Source organism: Lissotriton vulgaris, chromosome 7 (genome assembly GCF_964263255.1).
Source record: "Lissotriton vulgaris chromosome 7, aLisVul1.2, whole genome shotgun sequence".
Taxonomy (NCBI): Eukaryota; Metazoa; Chordata; class Amphibia; order Caudata; family Salamandridae; genus Lissotriton; species Lissotriton vulgaris.
Window position 1 is genome coordinate 194,363,294 of NC_141695.1, and position 25,906 is coordinate 194,389,199.

The 25,906-nt window shown below is 43.0% G+C and overlaps 1 protein-coding gene across 1 annotated transcript in view; it reads right to left on the reverse strand.

Annotated features, from left to right (window-relative positions):
- Positions 1-25,906, reverse strand: part of LOC147701169 (claudin domain-containing protein 2-like) — a 135,486-nt gene that overhangs the window by 13,722 nt on the left and 95,858 nt on the right. Inside the window, exon 4 of the mRNA XM_086929314.1 lies at positions 24,213-24,334. Coding sequence (XP_086785440.1) covers positions 24,225-24,334 — 110 coding nt within the window. The 3' untranslated portion in view covers positions 24,213-24,224. The remainder of the gene's footprint in view (positions 1-24,212; positions 24,335-25,906) is intronic.

Here is a 25,906-nt window from a genome sequence, read left to right on the forward strand (position 1 = left end):
GAACAAAGAAAGAAATTAAGCCAGGACATTTTGTATGAGAAGGCCCTGCCAAACCAAAGGGAATTCGGTAGGCTACCACCTTGACTTCTGACACGATGCTGAAAAAGTTAGAGTGCCTAGTTGACAAAGGTGTCACTCAGTCGGGTGTGGTTCTTGAACTGACACCCATTTACCTGGCTAATACCTCACAGAGTACAACAACATTTAATGATACTGGTCATCCTCTGCACTGAACACCAACAGAAGAAGCAGGTTTTACCCATGCTTGTAGTTTCCGGGGCCACAGGAAATTTCTTACCTCTAGCCTTGGCCACTTCTTTACATATTCCATGGTTTATAAAAAGTGAACCAGAGCCGTAGATGTCTCAGAGCACTCTTCTGGGTTGACTGTATGCAAAACTACTCCCCTATCCTTAATATGCGAGACAAGGGCACTCTGAGACTTTGAACTTTGACCTCACTGACACACCTACCTTCTGCGCTATTTTAAGAATTCCTTTGGCTTCAGTTGCACAATCCTGCTATTGACTCCTGCCTTTATTCAGTCACATGGGATGCCATTACTGTCCAACTCATTGCTGTAAGAACACTCCCTCAGAGCCTGAGACAGAATATTCTCTATTTGCCAAATTGGATAGAAAGAAGGTGACCACTGATATCTTTCACTTCATTAAGGAGAGATGCACCACGGCCCCTGTATTTAGACATCCAGACCCCATGCAGCCTTCTGTCGTGGAGGCAAATGCCTCTCAGGTACATATTGTTGCGTGTTTATCTAGGTTCCTGATCGATACTGTGACCTTATGCCCCTATTCAGCTATAAATCCATTTATTCCCTATATTGGCATAACCGTTCAAGTGCGATTTCAGAAAGTCATCTCTGGCCTCACACGAACAGAGCCACATTCCAGCATAGTTCTCTGCCACTTCCTTTGCAACCAATTAGTGCAATGACAGAGCAGAAGTCACTATCTGATATTCCTAGATTAACACTCCGAGTTCTTCAACAAGATAAAAACTCAGCAAACCTGGAAATCCCCGCTTGCTGTGTTTTGATTAGTAATGGAACTCTAATGAGCAACTGATAGCTATCACTTCCTAGTGACATCTTTAATTGACGTCTTATGTCCAGCAAACGTGCGTCAAACCCGGCACCTGTCAGGTATAAATATTACCAATGTTGCCTTAAGCAATAAGCGGTCGTGCTGTTGTATGCTGTCGTGCACCCTGTTGTGCATCCCATTGCTGCTGCAGGCAGTACGCTGCTGCTGCTGTCCCTTGGTGGTGAAGCTACTGATACCATTATCGCTGCTAAAGCGCGAACGATGGTGTGGTATGCTTAGGAGCTGAACAGCCGTCCCTCTGTGAAGAGCCCAGCAGATTCCAGCTGCCGCGGACGCTGTCCCCCCTCGTCCTCCCGACGCGCTGAGAAGAGAGCCGCTGCCTTTCTCCTGCAGAGAAATCCAGCTCCAGCGTTTCCGGTCTGCCCTCGCGGGTGACTGGGATATTGAGTGCCCCCTGAAGGAAATACCAGACTTCCATCATTCTATTCAGAGGTATGGTGTTGACTAAACCCTTAGACGAGAATTCTTGAAGCAAACCTTGGCAAAACCAACTTAACTTAAAGCTACTTACTTACTCCCCTTCCACGTGTTAGGCTTAGGTCAGGCACACTGGGGTAGGCATAGTTAGAAGCACCAGTTGAGTATGTTAGCCTAATGTATATATGACTGTATATATGTTTTATTACTTTTAAACCATTGTATGGCTAAGAAACCATATCAATGCTTTTACAGTATCATTTCGCAATCCTTATCTTACTGTACGTACTTTTTATAATAACAAGTCTTGCAATTGTGGCAATACATTTCTCTTGTACAAGAAGAAAGACTGTTCAATAAATGTTAACCTTTTATTGACAAACGCCCGTCTCTCTATTCTCTACATATCGTGAAAGTAAACTGCACTAATCTGACTGAGTGAAATACCTGTCTATTGTTTCACACGACCCTGGAGATTGACTCTTGATCTGAGGAGCAAAGTTGTCATGTTGCACGGTTGTTGGAAAGCTGAATCCCTTCTTGTCTGTGCCAGGGAAGCTGATCACTTCCCATGCAGAGAAGAAAGTTTCCAGTGACCTCTGAGCTAGTTGGTAACACACCCAATTAAGTTTAGCATAGTCAGTGGAGGCCTGGAATATCCGCAGTTCCACGTTGATACTACTGTTTATGTTATTCCAATGCGCAGGGCCTAGTGGGAAACTAGGAACTACACTACATGGCGCCCAACGTTTGGTAAGGCGATAAACTAACGCAAGACGTTAGAGTAACTCAGTTGTGCATATTTCACACAGACCCCTTTCTCCCGTAAATACTCCAATAGACGTCTGGAGTGGGTGAAAGGTTAAAATCTGCCCGAACTCAGTAGGAAGAGATTCCTATGTAAAGCTCTGGTTTATTCAACGTTGAAGGATACAGTGTTCCAAAATATTGTGCACCTAATCTTTGTCTCCTTGGAGACCAACCCTGCAAACCTTGCATTTTAACAATGCCAGGAGAAAACGGAACCACTGGGGCCGCAGTAGATGCGACTCAGCAAGGTCCCGAACACACAGTACCGGGTGCAATAATCATCCCGGCACATTTAAGAAAATCTATAACGTTAAAACTTATAGAAAACGGACTGACACCACAAGGTGGTACAGTAATTTTCGTGATAGAGGCTCACGAGTATCGGCAGACAGAGGTATTCTATTCATGGATAAACTTTCCAGCGGTAAACGCTACAACAAAAGAGTTTCACTATTACAAAATAGAGAAACCTCCGGAAGAGTACGCTCCTTTCGAGGAGATTGAAATTCCATTTAAATTTCAAGAGCACCTGCTCTGATTTAATGGCGCCCTAAAACATAATGATAACATTACCAGGCTCGGTCCACTAGGTAGACTAGGAGCCACGTGGCCGGTTCTAGCCAGCTACACACCACATCCGGACATTGCAAAAATGTCTAAAGAAGAGCTGTTAGTACAGCTAAAAACATTAATTAAAATACATAGGCAATTAGTCCAATATGTAATGTGGACTGCAACAGTCCAACCAGCTGTTAATGTACCACAGCTGACCCCTCATCAGGGGAACACAAATAAAATTACATCACAGAACATACAGTCATGTCTTGGTAAAACACCCGTAAAACGGGAACAAAATTCCTTTCTGGTTAGCACAGAAAATCACTCAAATAGAGGCAGTATTTCCTGATACTACCCCTATAGAGAAACACAGAATCTTGACCATCTGCCTTCCAATGGGAATCGCACCACACGTGGAGGACTGCGACACTTGGGGTACAGTCTTTGCTTCCATCCACACAAAAACACACGGTGTTCCGTCTATGGCGGTAATACCAGAAGTTCTAAAACAGATTCAAAATGAATACGGTCCAGAGCCCGCTTTAACTCTTGGTATGAAATTACTGAAAGACTTCAAGCAGGTCTCGGCTATATTATTAGCCAACATAAAAGGAGAAGCATCATCTGTGGCGATCCGCCAGAAGTTGAAGGAAACAGATATAAAAGATCAGCCATTTGAGCTTGCAAAAATCATAGAAAAATGCTGTGAAGAATTAGGTAGAGACAGCTTGGGTGGGAAACCAGTAAAGCCCCAACTGCTCGAAAATCCTGATAAATTATTAAAAATAATTTAAACACTCCTAAAAAGAGCTGGGATGGAAATAAACAATCCACTCCCAAGGAAAAAGTTTTCCAGTCCAGAGGAAGGTCTCCTCGACGGAGGGAAAGAACTCCGACTCGAGAACGCCAGTCTCCCCAGCGGGAGCCCTCTGAGAAAAGATATAACCTTAGAAATAGGGATAATCTGAAAAAAACCTGATAGATATCAAAGTATTGATACACGTCCCTCTCGATCTTTTCCACAGAAATCGGAAAGAAGAGGACGGTCAGACCCAGGAGAGCACACCAAGTCCAAAGACAAGGAACCTGCTCAGAGTAAAAAATCTCAATTTCAGAAAAAGAAGATAGCCAGTATTAGAGTAATCAACCATGCCGAGAATACTGAGGACACAGTTGAAAAACGGGGAGTGGGCATTGACAATGTTGGACAGTGCAGCAGAAATCAGTATAGCGCACAAGATCTTGATGAGTCATCTGGAGACAGTGGACACGAATGAATTCATTCAGGTTGAAACTGCCGACACCAGACTTAGCGAGCCCCATAAAATATACGAAATAACATTGCGTATAGAGGGTGATAAGACTAGGAAAATAAGCGGTCTATTTTGGGATAAGCTCTCAAAAGGCTATGATATTCTGTTAGCTGAAAAAGATTGGCCCCCAGAGTTTGTCAGGGAGTGCCCTCGTGGCGAAGAAGTGATTATGCCTGCCTTCCCGAATCACATTCCGATTCACAAAAAATATACTTATGCAAGGAAATGGGCAGTAGCCCAGGCACCTGCATTGTATAAAAATCATGTAGGATGGGATGAGGATTCACCTCCTCACAAAATCCAATTAAAAAGTGAACCAACTGCCCAACGGCAGTATCCCATAAAGCAAGAAGCTAAAAAACAGGTCAGGGAGATCTTAGATCAACTTGAATACCAGGGGGTGATTGAAACATGCACCTCTCAAATGAACAATCCTTTGTTTCCTGTCTCCAAGCCAGACAATTCATATTGTCTAGTTTTGGACTACAGACATCTTAATACATGTTGCAAAACTTTTGCAGTACAAAACTCGCATAGTGCAACCCTAATGAATAATATAGTTAGGAAAAAAATATAAAACGACATTAGACATATCTAATGGTTTCTTTTGTCAAAACATTGCACCAGAAAGCAGATATTTGACCGCTTTCTCTGCATTTGGGTCGCAGAAAAAATTCTGTCGACCCCCACAGGGGTTCAAAACAGCCCAGGACTATTCTCAGCTAGAGTAACAGAGTTACTACAAATCTATGATGATGAGGCATTATCTTACGTAGATGATATCTATCTCACAGACGACGACTTGGATACTCACTTGAAAAGAGTGAACACCATTATACTTGGGTTCGCAGCAGAGGGTTACAAATTCAACTTTAAAAAGTCTCGAATTGCCCATATGACAGTACTATTTTTAGGGTACGAATTATCAAGTGAAGGGAAAAGCCTAGCGGACAACTTCTTAGAGAAGTGCGCTGTACTCCAAGCTCCAAAAACGCTGAAGAATTTACAATCCATTCTAGGTTTTCTGAATTTCGGAAGAACTTACATCCTAAATTACGCAGAGAGGGTTAAACCTCTCTACGAACTAATAAAACCTGATTTTAAACAAATCAATTGGACTCAAAAACACACAGAAATTTTGAGATCACTGCAAACAGACATGTTAGCAAAAACAAAATTAGATACACGTGACAACACACGTGATCTTGTAATCCGAGTCATCCCAGGAAGATGCGGATTCACATACCTAACCTCAAATGAGGGAGAAAAGGTACCAATTTCAATTAAATCTCACTTGTACACACAAGCAGAAAAAGCATTCAGTCACACAGAAAGAACTGTGAAAGCAGTGCAAATCGCATTAGCAAATGAACGAGAACTAGCACACGGCAAACGGATTAATATCCTTACAGCGGAATCCGCCTTCGAAGCGCTATTCAGCCCAGTAAACCTGCCTACAGTGTCATTGGATCCGAAATGGATACAGTGTATATATTCTCTAGGAGCGGAAGACGTGAAATACTATTTCGCCCCACAATTTGAAGAACTGAATGATTTAGAATATGAAGAAGAATATCCTCTGCCAATCGAAATTCTGCCTCTCCCACAATACGCATGTATAATCTATACAGATGGATTTGTACAGCATTTCAACGTAGAGAGAAAATCCTACGATGCAGCATGTGCGATTATTAAAGGTCGTTGGCTGTGCGGTAAATTCAGACCGAAAGTAACAAAAACTGAATCTGTAAGAAACTGTTCGGTTCAGAGAACTGAAATCAGATGTTTAAAGATGGCGCTCGAAAATGCAGAACATGAATTCCCGACACTTATCGTGTGCGATTCTCATTTTTGCGTCAACTCTTACAACAATAAGCTGCAGAGTTGGATTGAAAACGATTACAAAGATGACACAGGTGCCACAATAAAGCATAAATTGCTCTGGAAACAGGTAGCTCTTTTACATAAAGAACTACAAAAGACTCACGAGATTCACGCACAGACTCTTCAACGTGATGGCGTTCACGTTGCAGGGAATTCATTGGCTAATACAGCCACAGCGGAAGCAACTAAACCGGCTTCCGTAGCCACAAAAAAGCGTACAGATAAATACATAGACGGGGAAACCATGCTGGCAGTAAAAACGACCATAAAAGGCGACTGTGCAGCACTACCCGTGAACTATCCACTCAATTATGCATACGTAATCGATGCAAACTCCGTTCCTTTTGCTCGAATCCCTGGAGTGGGGGACAGAGTAATTCCAAACACGAACAGGAGAATATTTTTAATAGCAGACGCACATATGGGTTTGGGTCCTAGGCACAGAGAGATCAAGGAATCACTGACTGAATTACAATCAGTATACTGGTGGCCGGGAATGAGTGTAGAACACCAAATATATGCAAACAACTGTGAAAACTGCAATAGGGATCACAGTAGTGAACCTTGCTACCGGCTACCAATCAGAAAAAGCGTAACGCTGCCTACACCCCATCCTGCGTCCTATTAAACAGTTAAGGCTAAACACACTTAAAAAATGAGGCCTCCAGCGCTCGGCTGACGCTAGAACGGTTATAAAAGATTTGCGAGTCTTTATCGGCACATACGCAATTACCACGTTCCATTCTGACCAGGGTCCTGCTTTCAGCTCTCGAGCTTATAAGGAGGCCATGGCCAGCATGGGAATTGGGTTGCGGTATTCTTGTCCGTCGCACCCCGAAGGGAATAGTGTGGTAGAAAGAAAAAACCGTGACATAAAGCAATCTATACCAGCGAAGGTATTAGGTTCAGGCACTGGGTGGGTCAAACATTTAATAAGTGTCCAGACTAGTCTTAATAATTTGCCAAGAAATTCTCTAAAAGGTTTCAGCCCATACGAACTATTGTTCGGAATTAGAATGAACATTCAGGACCTCGATAGTCAAATGTCAGTGGTACAAGAAAAAACAACAAACTTTGACATCAAAGATCGTTTGGCTATTTTACAGGAACTGAATGAAACAAGAAAATCCTTAAGCAACATAAAGTTAAAGCAACAGCCAGATACCACTGACGAGGCACCACCAGCAACAGCCCCAGCAAGGCCTGTCTGGATTCCAAAGATTGGGGATCTAGTCAGAGAAAAGATCGCGGTTAAGAAGGAATTTGGGCCTTCTTACAGAAAAGCAGTACCTGTCTTGGCAGTCACCGGAACAAGATCAGTTGTGCTACCGCCCCTTGCTGGTAAAAAGGAGAACAGAGTCGTGTCCATCGACCTGGTAAAACCACAAGCATGTGGCCTATAATCAACAGTAGGCCCAGTGGACTCCCAAGAAACAACAGAATACCCAAACTTGCAACAATCCAAGAGGTTCAAACTGAAAGACTAATCACATTCGATCAGCCTGCAGTGCACAATGAAGGACTATGCAATAATGCCATGGAACTTGTGCCTCTTGAAACACAGATTGAAACAGTTCGTCAAAAAACAACACCAGTCTACACTAATGTGGCATCAGAAAGTGCTACGGAGAGACAGATTGAAAGAACAATCCCATCAATTGACAGAACTGCCTCTGGTTATTTCATCAACTTCGACAACTTCTCTGAAGATCAAAACGACCCCGAAGTGATGCCAGAAACACCAAAGGTTCGGTCTAGGTGTATTTTTCCTCCTGCTTTGGCTCATCATGGTACTGTGTTTGGGAAAATTCATTGAGGGAAAGTATATTACGATGGACACAGCAAGTCAGAACATCAACCTAGTCCTGAAACCACACAGATCATCCCTCGTGAAGAAAAGAGAACTGTCAACAGTAAATGTCACAGCAATTCCAATACCTGGTGGGGTAGTATGGGAGAAAACAGACTATGAGATATATGGTCCGGTCAAAATCCTGAAGTATCCTCATCAACTGAAGGTTTCCTTAAGTGACTTTGTAACACCTAGTACATTCTCTGATGATTGGGACTTTAACAGTATTAATGACATGATGTCTGATTTAGTAATGTCAGCTAGATTCACAGATCATGATTATTTACAAGGTTCATCTAGTTATGAGCAGTTATTCTGTTACACACACTATGGTGATCATTACTTGCATAAATCTGCACAGCCTAGGAATGTTTTTATGTATAATCAATGGGAACATTGTTCTACACCACCTAAAAGCAGTTCTAAAGCATTTTTTGAGAAATTCAAATACTTCTCAGGTTTTAACACCAGTAATGCAGAAACGTTTTATTACAAACTGTTAGATAAAACAGGAATGAAAACAATGCTGACAAATTCAAAATTGATATATTCAGAAGCATTTTATGACAAAATGATGACATTTGGTTTTGATTATTGGAAAAATAATATTGAAACGAAAACAATTTGGGGTACAAAAGATTGGCAGGTGCAAGGCATTGAAGCACTATTTAGAACCTGCATGATACCAGAACAAATGTTGTTTTTAAATGACACAATACACCAAACATCTTGTCTTGGCCTAGCTAAGATCAAAGACCTTAAAACACCGTCTATTCCAAAGCCAATACCAGAAAATGTAACTGCAGATATTGAGTTAGACGTGTCAAAAATTTTACATTTTAACAGAACACATCCTGATTGGAAAAAGTGGTTAATCTGGCCTACTGACACAAACAGCTGTCAAGATAGATTCCTGAATAAAACAGGGGTTAAAAATGACCAGATTAGACTCGAGATACTCCCAGAGACAACATCCAGGGATAATGACAACATACAGTGTAGGGAAACTCTGCTTTGAATGGCTAACAACATCCACACTGGCTGAAATTAAGCAACACTTGTCTTTACTAAAAGATGGTGCTGATTTGCGCGATTTCATTCTTGGACCTCGCAAACAGCGTCAAAAGCGTTTCATAGCGACCAGTATCTATGCTGCTTACAACGAGGCTTGGAAAGTCAAACAAATTGAAACTGCTGAAAAAATACGAGAAATTGATCGTATTAATTTAGAAAAATCACTTTCTGTGGTAGACAATGGGTTAATGACTCTGTCTTCCAGAATATATTCATTGGACAATATTGTATCCTCTGCCTTTGATGTGATAGACAGATACTTGCTAATGTTACAACATGGCAAGTCGCAATTACGTTCTATTATAGAATTAGGCTGGACGCTGCAAAATCTTCATTCAGGCTATGTGCCTTGGCGTTTAATCAACACAACGTCATTATTTTCCATTTTTAACCTTACTGATAAACAGATCAGTTTGGCACAGAAAGGAGCAGACTATACAATCCTGAGCATCGAAAAACTCGAGAGATTACCATTGACAATGTCAGAGAGTCCTGTCATTGAATGGATAATACACGGAATTATCACAATTCCGATAACAACTTTCCAATTTAAAAAGTGCCTTGAGTACATACCTGCTGGCCAGTATGAACAATTGGGTAAAGGATATGTAAAATCTGAATGGAAATTACCATACACACATTCTTGCTATAGTGACAGCGACAAAAATGTATTTCTTAGTGGTGACAACTGTAAACATTCACTAAGCGGTATACTTTTGTGTCAGGGTATTAATTTACACGGAGCATGTGATGGAAATTCTAACAACCTTTCATGCCACCAGCTAGTCACACCTGCAACTCAGATAGAGCCCTTCTTTATGCAACTTTCAAACGGGAGTTACATTCTTAGAACGGATCACAGATGTTGTGGCCTTGTGCCAGGGAAAAATTATCTAGTAAGCATAACATCCATGGTCAAATGCTGTATGCAAGCATTGTTTCCGAGTGGGCCTGCAGACACAGTGACTCCCATCTGGCCTCGTCTGAATCTCTATTCTATACGAATTGATACATTAAGCAAAATGAAATCTGTACTTTTACAGACAACAGTGCCTATAACGTCATCAAAAGAGACGTATGATCTTCTAGTTGCAAGGACAGCTACTGAAGTTCATGACCTTTTATCAACAAATTGCCCCGTGCATTTCGTACAAGTGCTCAGCCAACTTCTTAACATGTCTAGTGCCACAAGCATCCCAGGCATATTTAAGACAGTCTTTACGGGACTTCTAACACCCTTCCAGGCAATTTTGGGAATCGTTCCTAATTTTGTTTACTCTGTTTTTGGCGGCATACCATTATTTTTGGGACTTGTAGCAGGGATTTTATTTTTGACCCTCCTGCTTCGTTATGGCAAGCCGAAACTCAGACATAGCTCCCATGGGAATGGAAGAGACAATCCAAGCAATGCGCTACCGGGACAGGATAACTAACGTCCTTGGATTGGCCAGGCTGAGAGATCTAAACATGACCTGGTTCCTTTCATTCAGACCTATATGGCAGAACTGTATCTCACCGGTACTACGATGTATGCTATGCGGAGATGAGTGCGTGTTGGACATCTGTCTTTCACTTCCATCAGCAGTACCAATGGACGTCGATACTTTGCTCAGTATAATAACGGCTCACGCATTGTGTTGTCCCCAGCGGCTACCAATCCTGATGACGGCATTCGTTGAGACTCCTGTGCTACGACTAGGTGGTAACAGTGGAGCAAGCGACAAAAGCAGCATCACCCAGGTACGACCTTCTGTGAGCATTGCTGCTCCTGACTACGATGACAGCAATCATTCTCACACCTGCCAAGTTACAGCGCTATCGAATTTGGTTGAACTGTCACCTGATTTTGTAGACCAATTCTTTGAGAGCCTGTCGGATACGATGTTCTCACCCGTACAGAAACAATAACTTTGGAGAAGCTTTCCGACTCACAGCGTTCCCATGAACTCTGAATTCGGTCTTCAGTTTTGATCAACAAAAACTGCAAAAAGCTTTGGAACTCTATTTCCACGTCAAGCAATAATTCTTTTGAATTGGACATTTTTAATATTCACTCTTTTTTTTTTGGCACGAACAATTTTTTGCTTAACGTAAAAACTATTCTTAGAGAACAGAAGCTTCACACTTCTATTTCTAAACACATCTAGAGACATAACAACATTACATCAGCCTCTAGCACATGTTATTACAATGCATTTATGTGATGATTTATCTCGCCCTTCTTCTGTCAGAGATACTTCATGTGTAATTCTTTTGCATAATCGTTCATTGATTTCATATGCAATAATTTTTGGAATGATTTCTATGCTTCAAAAAACGTACAGTACCTACATTTCATGTATTACAAATACGCCTATTTCAAATGCATTTATGTATTTTGGGGTGGGCAATGTTACACATGCATCTAATTGCTCTAGTTTTAGTAATTTGATGGACATGAATACGTGGAGTGGGTGTTGCGTGTTTATCTAGGTTCCTGATCGATACTGTGACCTTATGCCCCTATTCGGCTATAAATCCATTTATTCCCTATACTGGCCTAACCGTTCGAGTGCGATTTTCAGAAAGTCATCTCTGGCCTCACACGAACAGAGCCACATTCCAGCATAGTTCTCTGCCACTTCCTTTGCAACCAATTAGTGCAATGACAGAGCAGAAGTCACTATCTGATATTCCTAGATTAACACTCCGAGTTCTTCAACAAGATAAAAACTCAGCAAACCTGGAAATCCCCGCTTGCTGTGTTTTGATTAGTAATGGAACTCTAATGAGCAACTGATAGCTATCACTTCCTAGTGACATCTTTAATTGACGTCTTATGTCCAGCAAACTTGCGTCAAACCCGGCACCTGTCAGGTATAAATATTACCAACGTTGCCTTAAGCAATAAGCTGTCGTGCTGTTGTATGCTGTCGTGCACCCTGTCGTGCATCCCATTGCTGCTGCAGGCAGTACACTGCTGCTGCTGTCCCTTGGTGGTGAAGCTACTGATACCATTATCGCTGCTAAAGCGCGAACGATGGTGCGGTATGCTTAGGAGCTGAACAGCCGTCCCTCTGCGAAGAGCCCAGCAGATTCCAGCTGCCGCGGACGCTGTCCCCCCTCCTCCTCCCGACGCGCTGAGAAGAGAGCCGCTGCCTTTCTCCTGCAGAGAAATCCAGCTCCAGCGTTTCCGGTCTGCCCTCGCGGGTGACTGGGATATTGAGTGCCCCCTGAAGGAAATACCAGACTTCCATCATTCTATTCAGAGGTATGGTGTTGACTAAACCCTTAGACGAGAATTCTTGAAGCAAACCTTGGCAAAACCAACTTAACTTAAAGCTACTTACTTACTCCCCTTCCACGTGTTAGGCTTAGGTCAGGCACACTGGGGTAGGCGTAGTTAGAAGCACCAGTTGAGTATGTTAGCCTAATGTATATATGACTGTATATATGTTTTATTACTTTTAAACCATTGTATGGCTAAGAAACCATATCAATGCTTTTACAGTATCATTTCGCAATCCTTATCTTACTGTACGTACTTTTTATAATAACAAGTCTTGCAATTGTGGCAATACATTTCTCTTGTACGAGAAGAAAGACTGTTCAATAAATGTTAACCTTTTATTGACAAACGCCCGTCTCTCTATTCTCTACATATCGTGAAAGTAAACTGCACTAATCTGACTGAGTGAAATACCTGTCTATTGTTTCACACGACCCTAGAGATTGACTCTTGATCTGAGGAGCAAAGTTGTCATGTTGCACGGTTGTTGGAAAGCTGAATCCCTTCTTGTCTGTGCCAGGGAAGCTGATCACTTCCCATGCAGAGAAGAAAGTTTCCAGTGACCTCTGAGCTAGTTGGTAACACACCCAATTAAGTTTAGCATAGTCAGTGGAGGCCTGGAATATCCGCAGTTCCACGTCGATACTACTGTTTATGTTATTCCAATGCGCAGGGCCTAGTGGGAAACTAGGAACTACACTACAATATGAATGGTATATATTTGCAACCTGATAGTACAACGCAACACATGCACCCATTTCCCTTTTTTTAATCAAAAGATGATTGCCAACAGAGAAATGTTACTCAGCTGCCGAACTAGAGTTATTGGCCAATAAATTATGCTTTCGAGAATGGCATCACTTACCTTCAGCCATGCACACAACAGATCGGTGATTTTAGTTATTCTGCTCTCATGCTGCACTGCTAATAAAACCAGTAAGTCTATGTCACTGAAATTAATGGATGCTCAATCAGGGGGGCAATAGTAAGCATGCTACTCACCCGTGGGGGTCTCAAGGTGCTGAGTGGGGGGGGGGGGGGGGGGGGTTTGCTTAGCCGAAGAGCCAAGTCTTGAGGGTCTTTCTGAAGGTATTCAGGTGTTCAGGAAGGGGGTGCGTGTAAGGTCTGCTGATAGCTCGTTCCATGTTTTATTTATTTATAAAGCGCAACAATCATCTGACTGGATATCAAGGCACTAACAGACTGCCCATTACAAATGAAGGATACAGATTGTGGGGAGATTCTATAACTTATCAGACTTTAGGAAACAGATGTGTCTACAGCTTTTTCCTGAATAGTTGGTGTCAATTCATAAGCCGAAGTTCTACTGGGAGTTCATTCCAGGATTTTGCCGCCAAATACGAAAAAGAGCGGCCCCCTAATCTAGACTTTTTAATACACTTAGAGGTTGCCTTGGCCAGATGGCACGATCGCAGATTCCGATTAGGAAGATAAAACTTCACTCTGCCTTGGAGGATTTTCGGTCCGGCAAGATACAGGGCTGTGTGGGTATGGCATAGTAATTTAAACATGGCCCTCTGTCTCATAGGGAGCCAGTGTAGTGTATTCATGTATTCTGAGGCGGATCTTTACTTCTTCACATTGCATACCGCTTTAGCTGCAGCATTTTGGACTAACTGGAGTCTGGAAAATAGGTAGTCCGCCATACCAGCAAAAAGAGCATTCCCATAGTCCAGCCTGCTAAGCAGTGCCTGAACCAGGGTCTTTCTACATTCCAGCGGAATCCACTGGAATGCCCTCTTTAGCATTTTTCGGGTAGTGAAGAGCACATGAACATAAATCTGTATGGTAAGCGTGTTATCCACGAGAATTCCCAGATTTTTTGCCACTAGTTTGGGTGAGGGAGGTTTACCCAAGGTAGAAGGCCACCAAGTTGAATTCCAATCTTGATGAGCACCCCCAAACAATAGAATTTCCGACTTTTCTGCGTTTAATTTAAGACAGTGGTCCGACATCCAAGCTGCCATTTCCCTAAGGCAGCTAATAAGTCTAGTCCTTAAGTCCTCTTGTCCATCTAAGGCAACCACCCGCTGGGTAACATCTGTGTAGGAGCATATGCTAATGCCCCACTTTCAACATATCCCTGCCAAAGAGAACACAAAAATATTAAACAAGGTGGGACTCAACGATGCACCCTGCGGTACACCATAATTGATGGTAGATGGCGTGGAAAAATAAAAAAAAGTACCCAGCTGTATGGTTTGCTCTCTGTTGGTAAAAAATGAGTGGAGCCAGTGCAGAGCTTTGGAACGGATGCCCTTAGTGAATAGAGGTTTTAGCAAAAGATTGTGTGAAACAGTATCGAACGCTGCAGACCGGTCCAATAATATCAGCGCAACAGCTTTACCCTGATCAGTCATATATCTGATATTATCCAATACTGCTAAGAGTGTCGTATCAGTACTGCTGTTCTGAATCCAGTCTGGGAGATACCCAGAAGTTCATTGGCTTCAAGGTACTGCATCAACTGTCTATTCACTAATTTCTCCATTACTTTGGACAAATGGGGCAATTGCGATATCGGGCGTTAGTTCCCTGGATTTTGGACATCGGTACCTGCCTTTTTTAGCAGGGGAATTACTGTAGAGTTCTTCCAGGTCTCTGGAAACACAGCGGTGCACAATGATTGATTGAGGACTTGGGTAGCAAGAGGACAGATAATTGGAGCAATTAGAGAAAAAATATAATGGGGACAAGGGTCTGATGGAGATCCAGATTTAACTTCCATCATGATTTTTTGCACCTCTTGCTCGGTAAACAGACTGAAGCTATCAAGGTGGACCGGTGTATCTGGTTTGGTATGAAAGAACTCCTGTTTTAGATCGCCAAGTGGCTGCTCGTCATGGGAGGTATAAATCCCCTCAATCTTATTCAAAAAGAACCTGATCGCCTCGCAGCACTCTTGCGACGGAGCCAGGGTTTGCAACATACTGGCTGGATTGCAAAGCTCTTTCACAATTTTAAATAATTCCTTTGACGAGCCGCTATTCGTAGCCACACAATTAGAAAAATAGGTCTTTCTTGCGTTTTTATTGCCATGTTGTAGCTTTTCATTTCCCCCTTGAATGACTGTCTATGTCTGTTTTAGACGTCCTCCATTTATGTTCAAGAATTTTACATTTTCTTTTCAGGATCTTAAGATCCAAGGAGTACCATTTTTCTGATTTGATCCTAACCTGGTATTTACTTCTGGTTTGGGGGGCACAGAAGTTGAGGGCATTTAAAATTTCATCCTGGAGATAATCTGCACTCAACCCTCCTACTATTGGTTCGGGCTCATCGCAGTCCCTGAGGTTAAAATGCTGCTCAAATTTCTCTGGAGTAACCTGCCTCCACACCCTCTTCACTCCTATCGGAATTTGATAACGAGAGGGCTTCTTTAAGAAACTCAGAGAGAAAGTAACCAGAGAGTGGTCGGTCCAAAGTAGGGATCTGATTTCATTTATAATAATCGATTCTACGTTAGAAAAGACCAAGACCAGAGTATGCCCAGCGATATGGATGGGTTCACCTACCCATTGTTTTAACTGCAAAATCTCCATTTTGCTACTAAGGTGCTTAGTGGAACAGTCATTTATTTCCTCAAAATGGACATTAAAATCACCTATAACTAGGTAACTTTTGTATTTCAAACATGTGGGGAACAGCTGGGTAAGTAGCCGAGTACTAAAGTCTGCCTTGCAGCCAGGAGGGCTACAGAGAATTGCTCCACCGAAAAGATTGTAAGTTCCGCTGAATTTCAAAAGCTAGTATCTCATGTTTCCCTAGCTGGGTCACAGGCTCTTGAAGACAGGTATAGCAATCCTTCAAAAGCATGGCCAGTCCTCCTCCTCTTCTGACCCCTCTATCCTGTTTCAAAATTTTATAGCCTGTAGGCAGGGCAGTGGCATTGTCAGGGCTATGCTTGGGGTCCAGCCACGTTTCTGTGATAAATGCAAGATCAGGTTGTGTTTCCTTTAGTAGATCCCAGATTTCTACTGAATGCTTTGGTATTGATCTGGCATTAAAATAGATGCATTTAATATGGAGCTCATTATCAGTAGGGTTAACAAGTGCCGAACTACGAGGTGTATTACTACACCAATTACAGTTTAGACATGAACAGGGACCCTGGATAATGTCTGGCAAGGCTTGAACACAATGCGTTAACTTTAACATGCTTGGAAGACAGTCAGCGATATTCAATAAAGTCGCTCTAGAGTACCTATACTTATCGTGCCTGCACATGATAAAAGGTGCAGGGTGTATGGCCCCTGGCCCTGGTCGGACGCGGACGGGAGCAGACAGGCTAGCCTTTGGCGCGCCCGCTGCACGTCCGTTTCATGCGGATTTTGTGGTGGTAGTATAGTTAGGCAACTCACCACCGCGCCTGCCGGGAATTGATGTTCCTTCTAGCTCCCCAACCGGAAACTGCCTAAGGATCACCCTGCCCTCCGCGCAAACAGCACTCAGCTGCAGAGGACCGGGCGCGATCAAGATAAAGGTATGGACACTTTAAAACTACACAACACCTTAAAACAAATATGCCCCCCGAAAGTGTAGCCTAAAATAAAATAATGATGAAAAGAATTATTAAAAGAACATACCCCTCAAATCTGCATCCTAAAGTTGTCAGAAGTCCAATAGCAACAAGAACTAAAAGGTCAGTGCCGTTTTCAAGATGCCAGGTCTATGCTGCGATGTGGGAAAAGGATCTTCCGCCTGCTCTGGCTCTGTGGATGTGTGGGGTTTCGGCTAGTGCGAGGTTGGAGGAACGGAGGCTTTTTTTGGGTACGTGGAATTTGACTGTCATTGAGGTATTCGGCTCTGTTGTGGTGTAGGCATTTGTAGGCGGGGTGAGGATTCTGAAGGTGATTCTTTTCTCTACGAGGAGCCAGTGGAGTCTTCGGAGATGTTGATGATGTGTTCTTGTCGAACGATGCCAAGGATGAGTCTGGAGTTTGCAAAGTAGGTACTTGTTGATGCCGGTGTAGAATGCGTTTTCATAGTCCATTCTGCTGGTGATGAGTACGTGGGTGACTGTCTTCCTTGACTCCGGGGGGATCCATTTGAAGGTCTTGTGGAGTATGCAGAGGGTGCTGAAGCTGGATGTGACTGCGTTGGCCTGTCGGTTCATGGTGAGTGATGAGTTAAAGATGATACCCTGGTTCTTGGCGTGGTCTGCGGGAGTGGGTAGGCTGCCAAGGGTGGTCGGCCACCAGGTGTTGTCGCATGCTGAAGGGGTGGTTCCAAGGACGAGGACTTCGGTCTTCTCTGCGTTGAGTTTCAGGCAGCTGTTTGTCATCCAGTCAGCGACTTCTTGCATTCCTTTATGGAAATTGGGTTTGGCGGTGGTGGGGTCTCAGTGAGGGAGAGGATAAGCTGGGTGTCGTCAGCGTAGGATACGATGCTGAGGCTATGTTTTTGTAGGATGGTTGCTAGGGGGGCCATGTAGATGTTGAAGAAGGTCGGGCTCAGTGATGATCCTTATGGGAGTCCGCATGTGGTTTTCGTGGGGTCGGAGAAGAAGGGAGGTAGCCTTTTTTTCTGGCTTCTTCCGGTAAGGAACGATCGGATCCAGTCCAGGGCTGTTCGTTGTATGCCGGAGTCGTGTAGTCTGGTGACTAGTGTGCGGTGAGACACGGTGTTGAATGCTGCTGATAGGTCGAGTTGGATGAAGGCTGCTTAGTGTCCTCGATCCAAGCGGGTGCGCATGTTGTATTTGGCGGTAAGTAGGGCAGTCTCCGTGCTGTGATTTCTTCGGAATCCGGATTGGGACGGGTCGAAGATTGAGTTGTGTTCAATGAACGGTGTTAGTTTTCGGTTGACGAGTTGCTCTGCGACTTTGTCTGCAAAGGGGAGGAGCGAGATGGGCTGGTAGTTTTTTGAGGTAAGTGGGGTCCGCTGTTGGCTTCTTGAGAAGGGGCCTGATTTCTGCACGTTTCCAGACGTCCGGGAAGGTGCCTGTTTCGAAGGTGGTGTTGGTGGTGTGTTTCAGTTCGGGTGCGATGGCGGCCGCGGTTCTGTGGTAGATGTGAGGAGGGCAGGGGTCAGTGGGAGCCCCTGAGTGGATGCCTTTCATGGCTCAGGCGGTGTCCTCAGTCGTGAGGGGTGTCCAGCTGGAGATGGTTGGTTGGTTGTTGTCCGAGAGGGGTGGAGGGAGGCTGCGGTGTCTGGAGGATGGTTTATGAAGTTGTTATAGAAAGTTTTGATCTTGTGGTGGAAGTAAGTTCCGAGCTTGTTGCAGAGGTCTTGGGAGGGGGTGATGTCTGTGGCTTCACTGCGTGGGTTGGTGAATTCCTGGATGACGCTGAACAGCTCCTTGGAATTGGCGGAGTTGGCGAGGATTTTGTTGTGGATGAAGTTCCTTTGGGTGGTTCTGATTTGGTTGTGGATGAAGTTTCTTTTGGTGGTTCTGGTGGTGCTCATTGTATGTAGACACCTGTTAGTGTACTGATGGTAATTGCCTCCTTGTGTTATTTCCAGTGCATTGCATCATCACAAAGCCAGAGGTTCTGAGCCGGTGCACATCTACCTCACAAATGAAGAAGGTTTCAGAAGAGACAAATCCTGTTATGTTGTGTCGCACAGCTACTGAGCAGATCCAGTACTGCAAGTCTCTCTTTTCCTTTTTTCATCATAACTCCCTTCCCTTACACAGAACAGTATGGGATCTAAGGTTTCGGTTCTCTGACCTGCATCAACCTCTGGATGGATAGGAGGTCTAGCATTGGCTCCAGTGTTATCTCCACGGTTGGGATCAGGTGAGTGCATGACAGCTTCTTCTTTTAGAGACGTCTTGGTGAGAAACCAATGATGTCACTTCCTGTGCAGATGGGTGATGAGCAATCCAGTGATGCAACTTCCTGTTAAATTAAGTCCTCTTGCTTGGCTTCTTTTAAATTTGGTTTTAGTGGTTTACCAGTGACGCCACTTCCTGTGCAGATGGATAATGGGACGTCCAGTGATGTCACATTTTGGTGGGACACCACTGATGTCACTTCTTGTGCAGATGGATGATGAAGAATCTAGGTATGTCATGTCCTGTGGAATGGATGAGGAGAAATTAAGTCCTCTCCTTTAGCATTTTAACAACTTCTTGGGGTGAGAACCCAGAGATGTTACTTCCTGTGCAGATGGATGAAGGGTAATCCAGTGATCTCCCTTCCTGTGCAGACAGATAATGAGGAACAAAGTCATTTTTATTGGCGTTTTAAAAAAGAAAGTTCTGTTGAGAATCCAGGGATGCCATGTCCTGTGCAGATGGAGGATGGGAAATATAGTGGTGTCACTTCCTGAGTAGATGAATGATGCTTAACCGGACTTCTCTCCATCATGCCCTCATTGGTCAGTGTCTCAGGTTCTGAAGCTTGGGTTACTCGTTCCCATTTATGCATGCACATCATTTTCTATTTCTTTTAGCTCACAAGTTGTTATATAAAGCATCACATGAGGACTTATTTGACCGGCTTTTTTAATATTTACAAGCACCCATTGGGATAACTCCTAGAGCAACATAATGTGGATATTCAAGTATGCACTCCAATCAAATCCACTTCAAATTTAAATCTAAGTCAATACCACCACATCCTGGAATACATATTAGATGAAAGACAACTCTGTATGAATGGAGCAGCAAGGCTGATATCCTGTTTCTGAAAGGCATACATTTCAATTTGCTATACTTCAACTGTCATCACACCCTGAAAGACAACCATCCAGTGTGCTGAATGTAAGGACGTTTGTTGCTATATTCTACTCCAAGCTCCCCTTAACTCCCCAAACATTGCGGTCCTGGGAATCTTGTAATGTCCTTTCGCCAGTGAGACCTCACCTGCTGAAATTTCCCATAAGTAGAGCAGACAAGAGCAGCATTGATATCTCATGTAGTCTACTGCATCATATTTCACACTGAGCTCTTAACAAAACTCCTCAACCATCTGCCCAAAACAAATCTGTGCTCAGCAATGCCACAACTTGTCACCAGACATAATATTAAACAATGCAAATACGAGGTTCTGGAATTCCTCTGAATCTAATACAGCTTTAAAGTGATCACTTTTCATCATGTTTCTATTTCGCTGGTAGTAGAGGTTGTACTGTATTTCAGGTCTGGACATGAAGTCCTAGTTTAGCTTTATCATGTGCATTGTCCACCACTTTGGTTTGTAGGTCATCAATTCTGTTAGCAACCAGAAAATGATTGGCTGTTTTCTTGGTAAGCTCTGTTTTTGTATCCCCTCTGCCTTACACTTTGTCTTCTGAAAGGGACGATTGTTTTCCTTTCCTACTTCTTCCCTTTTTGAATCGGGTAACCTTAGTTGATATTGTATGTTAGTGTTTCACCTGTTGAGAAAAACGATATAGATTCTCGGCCCAAGTCCCACCCAATTGCTGTCAGTCTCTAGATGAGCTGTAGATGAAGTGTAGTCTCCTCTAGTGCTGTGTATGTTGATGTTGGGTGATCATAAGCCATGCTGATTCAGCAAAGCAAAATAAGGAGCTCAAGGTTTGTACGCAGGTTTCATGAACGGATCAATTGTAAACACTTTTTCCTTTCTAATGAAAGGCAGAGGGAATTAGTATTTGTTTCAGACACTTACACACAAGTGGAGAAGTGTGGCTCAATGATTAGAGCGGCAGACCCTGATGCAGAGGTCTAGCCCGGGACCAGGGTTCAATTCCCAGCCTCGGCGGGTCTTGGGCTCAAAATTCCACGGACCTGATAATTCTCGCCTCGGTGCCTATTCCAATCATGGAGTTCCTCTGGCCAATAGCTTGCTTAATCTCCACAACAGCCCCCACAATGCTAAGGATGCCTGGCCTCTACCTTGGGGGTGCCCAGGAGTGGACGCCTCACAGGAAAAGCCAGGATGGGTTCCACAGCGGTATTCGTACAAGCGCATTGAGACCCCTTGCGGGTGAGTGGTGCGCTATACAAGTATCAATTTACAATTTACAAGTCATTGAGGATCACTCCTCAATGACCTGTAACTATGTCTTTCAGATAATAGGCTTTGCAACCATTGTTAGGTGCCAGACGCCACAGACTTGGTACCATCTGTGACTCCACAGGAAATAGAGTTGGTGCCTCCTCGAAGGTAGCAGTCATAAAGCTTTACTGTTCTACCTTATTTTCTGGTTCTGTCTGAACTTACTTCCAGCTCATCTCCTTGTGCTGAGATTGTCACCAATGTGCTTCTCTTGAAGTGTCAAAGTTACACCACTTCACTACCTGTTTGGGGTCTGTGATGAAGCTCAGATTATTCCACAAAGTAGCAATATTGGCCATTCAAGCTCACCATCTTGCGTGGTTATCAGAAAAGAGACAATAAGACATGAATGGGACCCTGCATGTAATTAGGATGTTATTCTGTCATCATCGTCACAACATTTTGGCATGCAAATAGTGTGCATAGAATGAAGAAACAATAGGGGTGGAAGCAGGGAACTGAATTCCTTGGTACTAAAGAAAAGCCTAATTTGGGATACGGCTTGAAACATGTTGACCTTTAGGAAATTAGTATCATAGCCTACTTTTTTTCTAAATGTCCCTCTATCCTTTTAACCATACCAGCTAGAGGTATGAATAAAATGTGGTATACCTACCAGCCAGGCACTTTTTGACTATAACCACCCACCCCCCCCCTACTCCCTTCTCATTAAACATCATCCTTTATCATTGAAAAAGGAAATAGTGATCCCACGCAACTCGTAGGTCGCAGCACGCCCCGATCCGTAGCGGATCTGGATGGACCCTATGATGAACCACGCCACCCAGGGGTAACCCTGGTGGGTGAGGGTTTACAAGGAAAACTCAGTTTTTTCTTTTATAGTGGAGAGTTACTCTCCATGGTCTTGATAGTACTCTGTTTTTGGATTAAGTTACTTGTAGAAGAGGTCGAACCCAGTGTATCCTCTTCCCCCCCCCCCCTACTCCTTTTCTGGTCAGATCTCTGCCTGGAGTAGATTAGGCGAGGCAATTTAAAGAATGCAACCTAGTCTGTGGTTGCCACAGACCCGCCCCCCCCAAAGACAATCAAACTAAATTCTGAAACTTTGTCCTCCAAACCATTTTTGGAACAAGGCTCTTCTGTTCCAGAGATAAAAAGTATCCCAAATTCCTATTGGGCACAGAAATGTTAAATGGTATCTTTCTTTTTTCACGTTCCATTTCTAAGCATCTCCCAAAGCTGACCCTCTTATCTCCTCCAGGTTTCAAATAAAAGCTGTACTCAAAAGACCTAACGTTCTATCCCATCTGATGCTTTTTGGCTCACAAAGTCAGGAAGTCACAGGCAGGGCCCCAGCTCAAAGGAAACATCCCAGTGGGACCATTCACAAAGTGATATGGCCTTGAAGCATATTTACTTCCTTTAGGGAGCCTATATTTAATAATTCAACGTGGATAGAAACTGTTAAAAATGCATCACAATCCAAATATCGATTGCTTTCCTGATACTAGATTAGCAATATGCTGCAAACATTTGTATATAGTGTTTTCCTAACTGAAGTTACTTAAATAAAGATGTAATCTAAATGTTAAATTCACTGCATGATTAGACCCTCCGGTAGAAAATATATGCAGGCTAGGGCAAGTGATACCTTTAAAAGTACACCTCTATAATTCAATTGTGTGCAACGCTTTTTTTCACAATTGTAAGTGACTTCCCAAATTGACAGGGATGCAAACTGTAGTCTAAAACGGTTTTCTTTTAAATGAACAACACCTATAACTGATGCCATGTCATCAGGATTAAGTTTCTCCAGAGATCTAAACAGTTATTCAAATGACAAAAATGTATGGCACAAAAAGCAATATTTTTCGATTCTCGGTCGGTAATAATTACATTATGTATTTATGTTATGTTGTAGAGACAAAATCTGATATTGTTTTTAACAGGGGTATTCCATTTAAAAAGAAAGTGCACATGTAATCAAGCACCTATCCTTTGTATTTAGTTACACTTTATATGAAATAAAAGCATGAAGTGTGTAATATAATCCACACACTGACTCACTCCTATACACCAACAATCCTCACAAGCAACTCATTTATCAAAAAGAAACAACTTCAGCAAGAAAGTATAACTTGCTTGAATTAATCAAAAGACATAAGCAGTCAAAATGAGACCTTATTTAACTTGGGTCAAGGCAAAATTCCTAAAAAATGTTTTATATATTTTACACGAATTTTTTTTAAAATACCACACGATAAACTATCAGAGTAGTGCTCACTTCAGCCGAAGTGAGTAAGGTTTAATTTAGTAGTCCAAATAATTACCACAAACGGTATTTCCTAAAGTATGAAGTATTTACTTTATAAACAATTCATATGAGATTTGGTGAGCCCCAGTGAAGTGAACATAACCTGACGTGGTGAAACACTCTAAGTGAAAAGGGATGGGGAGAACAGGTTCTTGGTAGAAGTCAAAAGGAGGAGCTTTGCACAGAACATAACATTTGTTTTTCTCAGGCGCTCTCTTTTGTTAAAGTTAGAATTAAGTAAAGGCCTTTACTGAGTATCAGCCCCTTCTATAAACACCCCAGGACATAGCAGGATTAAGTTTGAAGACTCACCTCTGGCCCCTTTTTCTACTCTCTACATGTTTTTATGTTATATTTGATGAATTTATAATATGTTGTGTTTTATTAATTTTGAAATAGTGAGAATATTGATTGTTGGCTCACTTTTTTAATGAGAATTTTGTTATGTGAACAATAAATGTACTTGTAATTTTAATCCTTGTAAGAGCAAGTTGAAAAAGTACATTTTCTAGGTGTGCGACAGGTGACAAGAATGAATAGTTTGCAATGAAATCTACCCAAAGGGATTTTTTCCTTTTCACTGTATAAGTGACCTATTCTCTTTGGGTATCAAGGGGCCCCTCTTTTCTCAAGTGAAGACTCACCTGCCACGAGGATTATGGCTGCTGAGACCCAGCCCAGTGCATAGGACCATGAGTAGTTTTTCGTTTGAGGATCGATGCCAGGCGAAGCGGTGAACACAGACATCCGATCACAGTAAACACACCTGGTGGAGAAAAGGGATCTGATCAAAAGTCAATCTTTTCTGCCCCTGTGGGTGGTATCAGAAGAGACCACGAGCACATTAAACTCCTGCCTCTTCGACTGACCGACAGCACCTCTGGCGGACCCGATGTCCGTTCCCCCCCCATACCCAGCGCCTTTTGAGACCCTTATGGGTGGGTAGTTGTGCTTTACAAGTAACCGGACTGACCGATTGGTGAATGAAAATGGCTTTACAGAGGCCCTGCGTGTCTAGGACACAGTTCATACACCAAAGAACAGTCTGCTAACCTGAGCAGGCTCTTGAATCCACAGCGACTACACAGATACACATCTAAAAAACACAGCCAGGTTAAAAACCATTCTGTCACCCAATGGAAAGAGGTTTCCATTTGAGCCAATAGAAGTAGAGACATCCACCAGTGCTGGGCTACCCTATAAAGCAATGTATTTTTACAGCAATATAATAGGTTTCAATATGTTGAAGATAAACATAGATTTACACATAGAGCCTTGGAGATGAGCATAGAAGCCACAAGATGGCCACCGTGTTTTCCTCCACATAGTGACATGGTTTTGCTATGTTCCTCATACATGCATCTGAGGAGTCAGAGCATTGTGGGTTCTCTCTGTAACTAATGTTCTTCTTGGGAACACTTCTAGCTACTACATGCGCAGGTTATTTAACGGGAAGAAGACTGGAAGCAACTGAAACAGGTAACTCTAGCTAAGGCAACTTTTGCACATGTAGATGTATACACATGCCAATGTTTGAATCTCTGCCTAGACTGCATTCAAAGACAAATTAGTAGACCCACATGCCTGACTCTCGTATATGACGTGGTTAGAATTAATATGACTAGAGTTATGGCTAGTAGGACTACTGGCATTTCTAGGTGTAAATTGGCCAAATATAGTTCTAAATCGCATGGGCAGACATCTCTGCCAATTACATCTGAGGAAAATAACACCTGACAATCACCATAAATCAACACACAAAAGAATAGCTCACAGCTTGGTTGGCCCACTTCTGCTTTGTTATTGTTATTGTTACTTTAGTTTGTATAGCGCCAACTCACCGACAGGTCTCAAGACGCTTTCAGACCAAGAAACACAACAATTCCCAGCTAGAAAAGGAATAGAATACCCTATGATTAGCAGGGGCCAAGGGCTTCCCTGAATAAAGTTGTTTTCAGCTGCTTTCTAAACTTTAGAAGATTGGCCTCTTTGCGAAGCATGTCTAGCAGCTTGTTCCACAGCTGTGGAATTAGTGTGGAAAAGGATCTTCCGCCCTTTGTTGCCAGTTTGAAGCGAGGGCAAACCAACAGCTGAGCATCCGAAGATCTAAGCGATTGTGTAGGATTATAAGGCATCAAACGATCCTTTATATAGACCGGTGCTTGTCCACATATTGCCTTATGTGCTACACACAAGCTCTTAAACTCCACCCTCTGCTTCACGGGGAGCCAGTGAAGTTTAAGCAATAGGGGGGAGGCATGAGCTCATCTGGGGAGTTTAAAGATTAAACGTGCCGCATCATTCATGACAACCTGCAATCTCTTGATCGGACTATTTG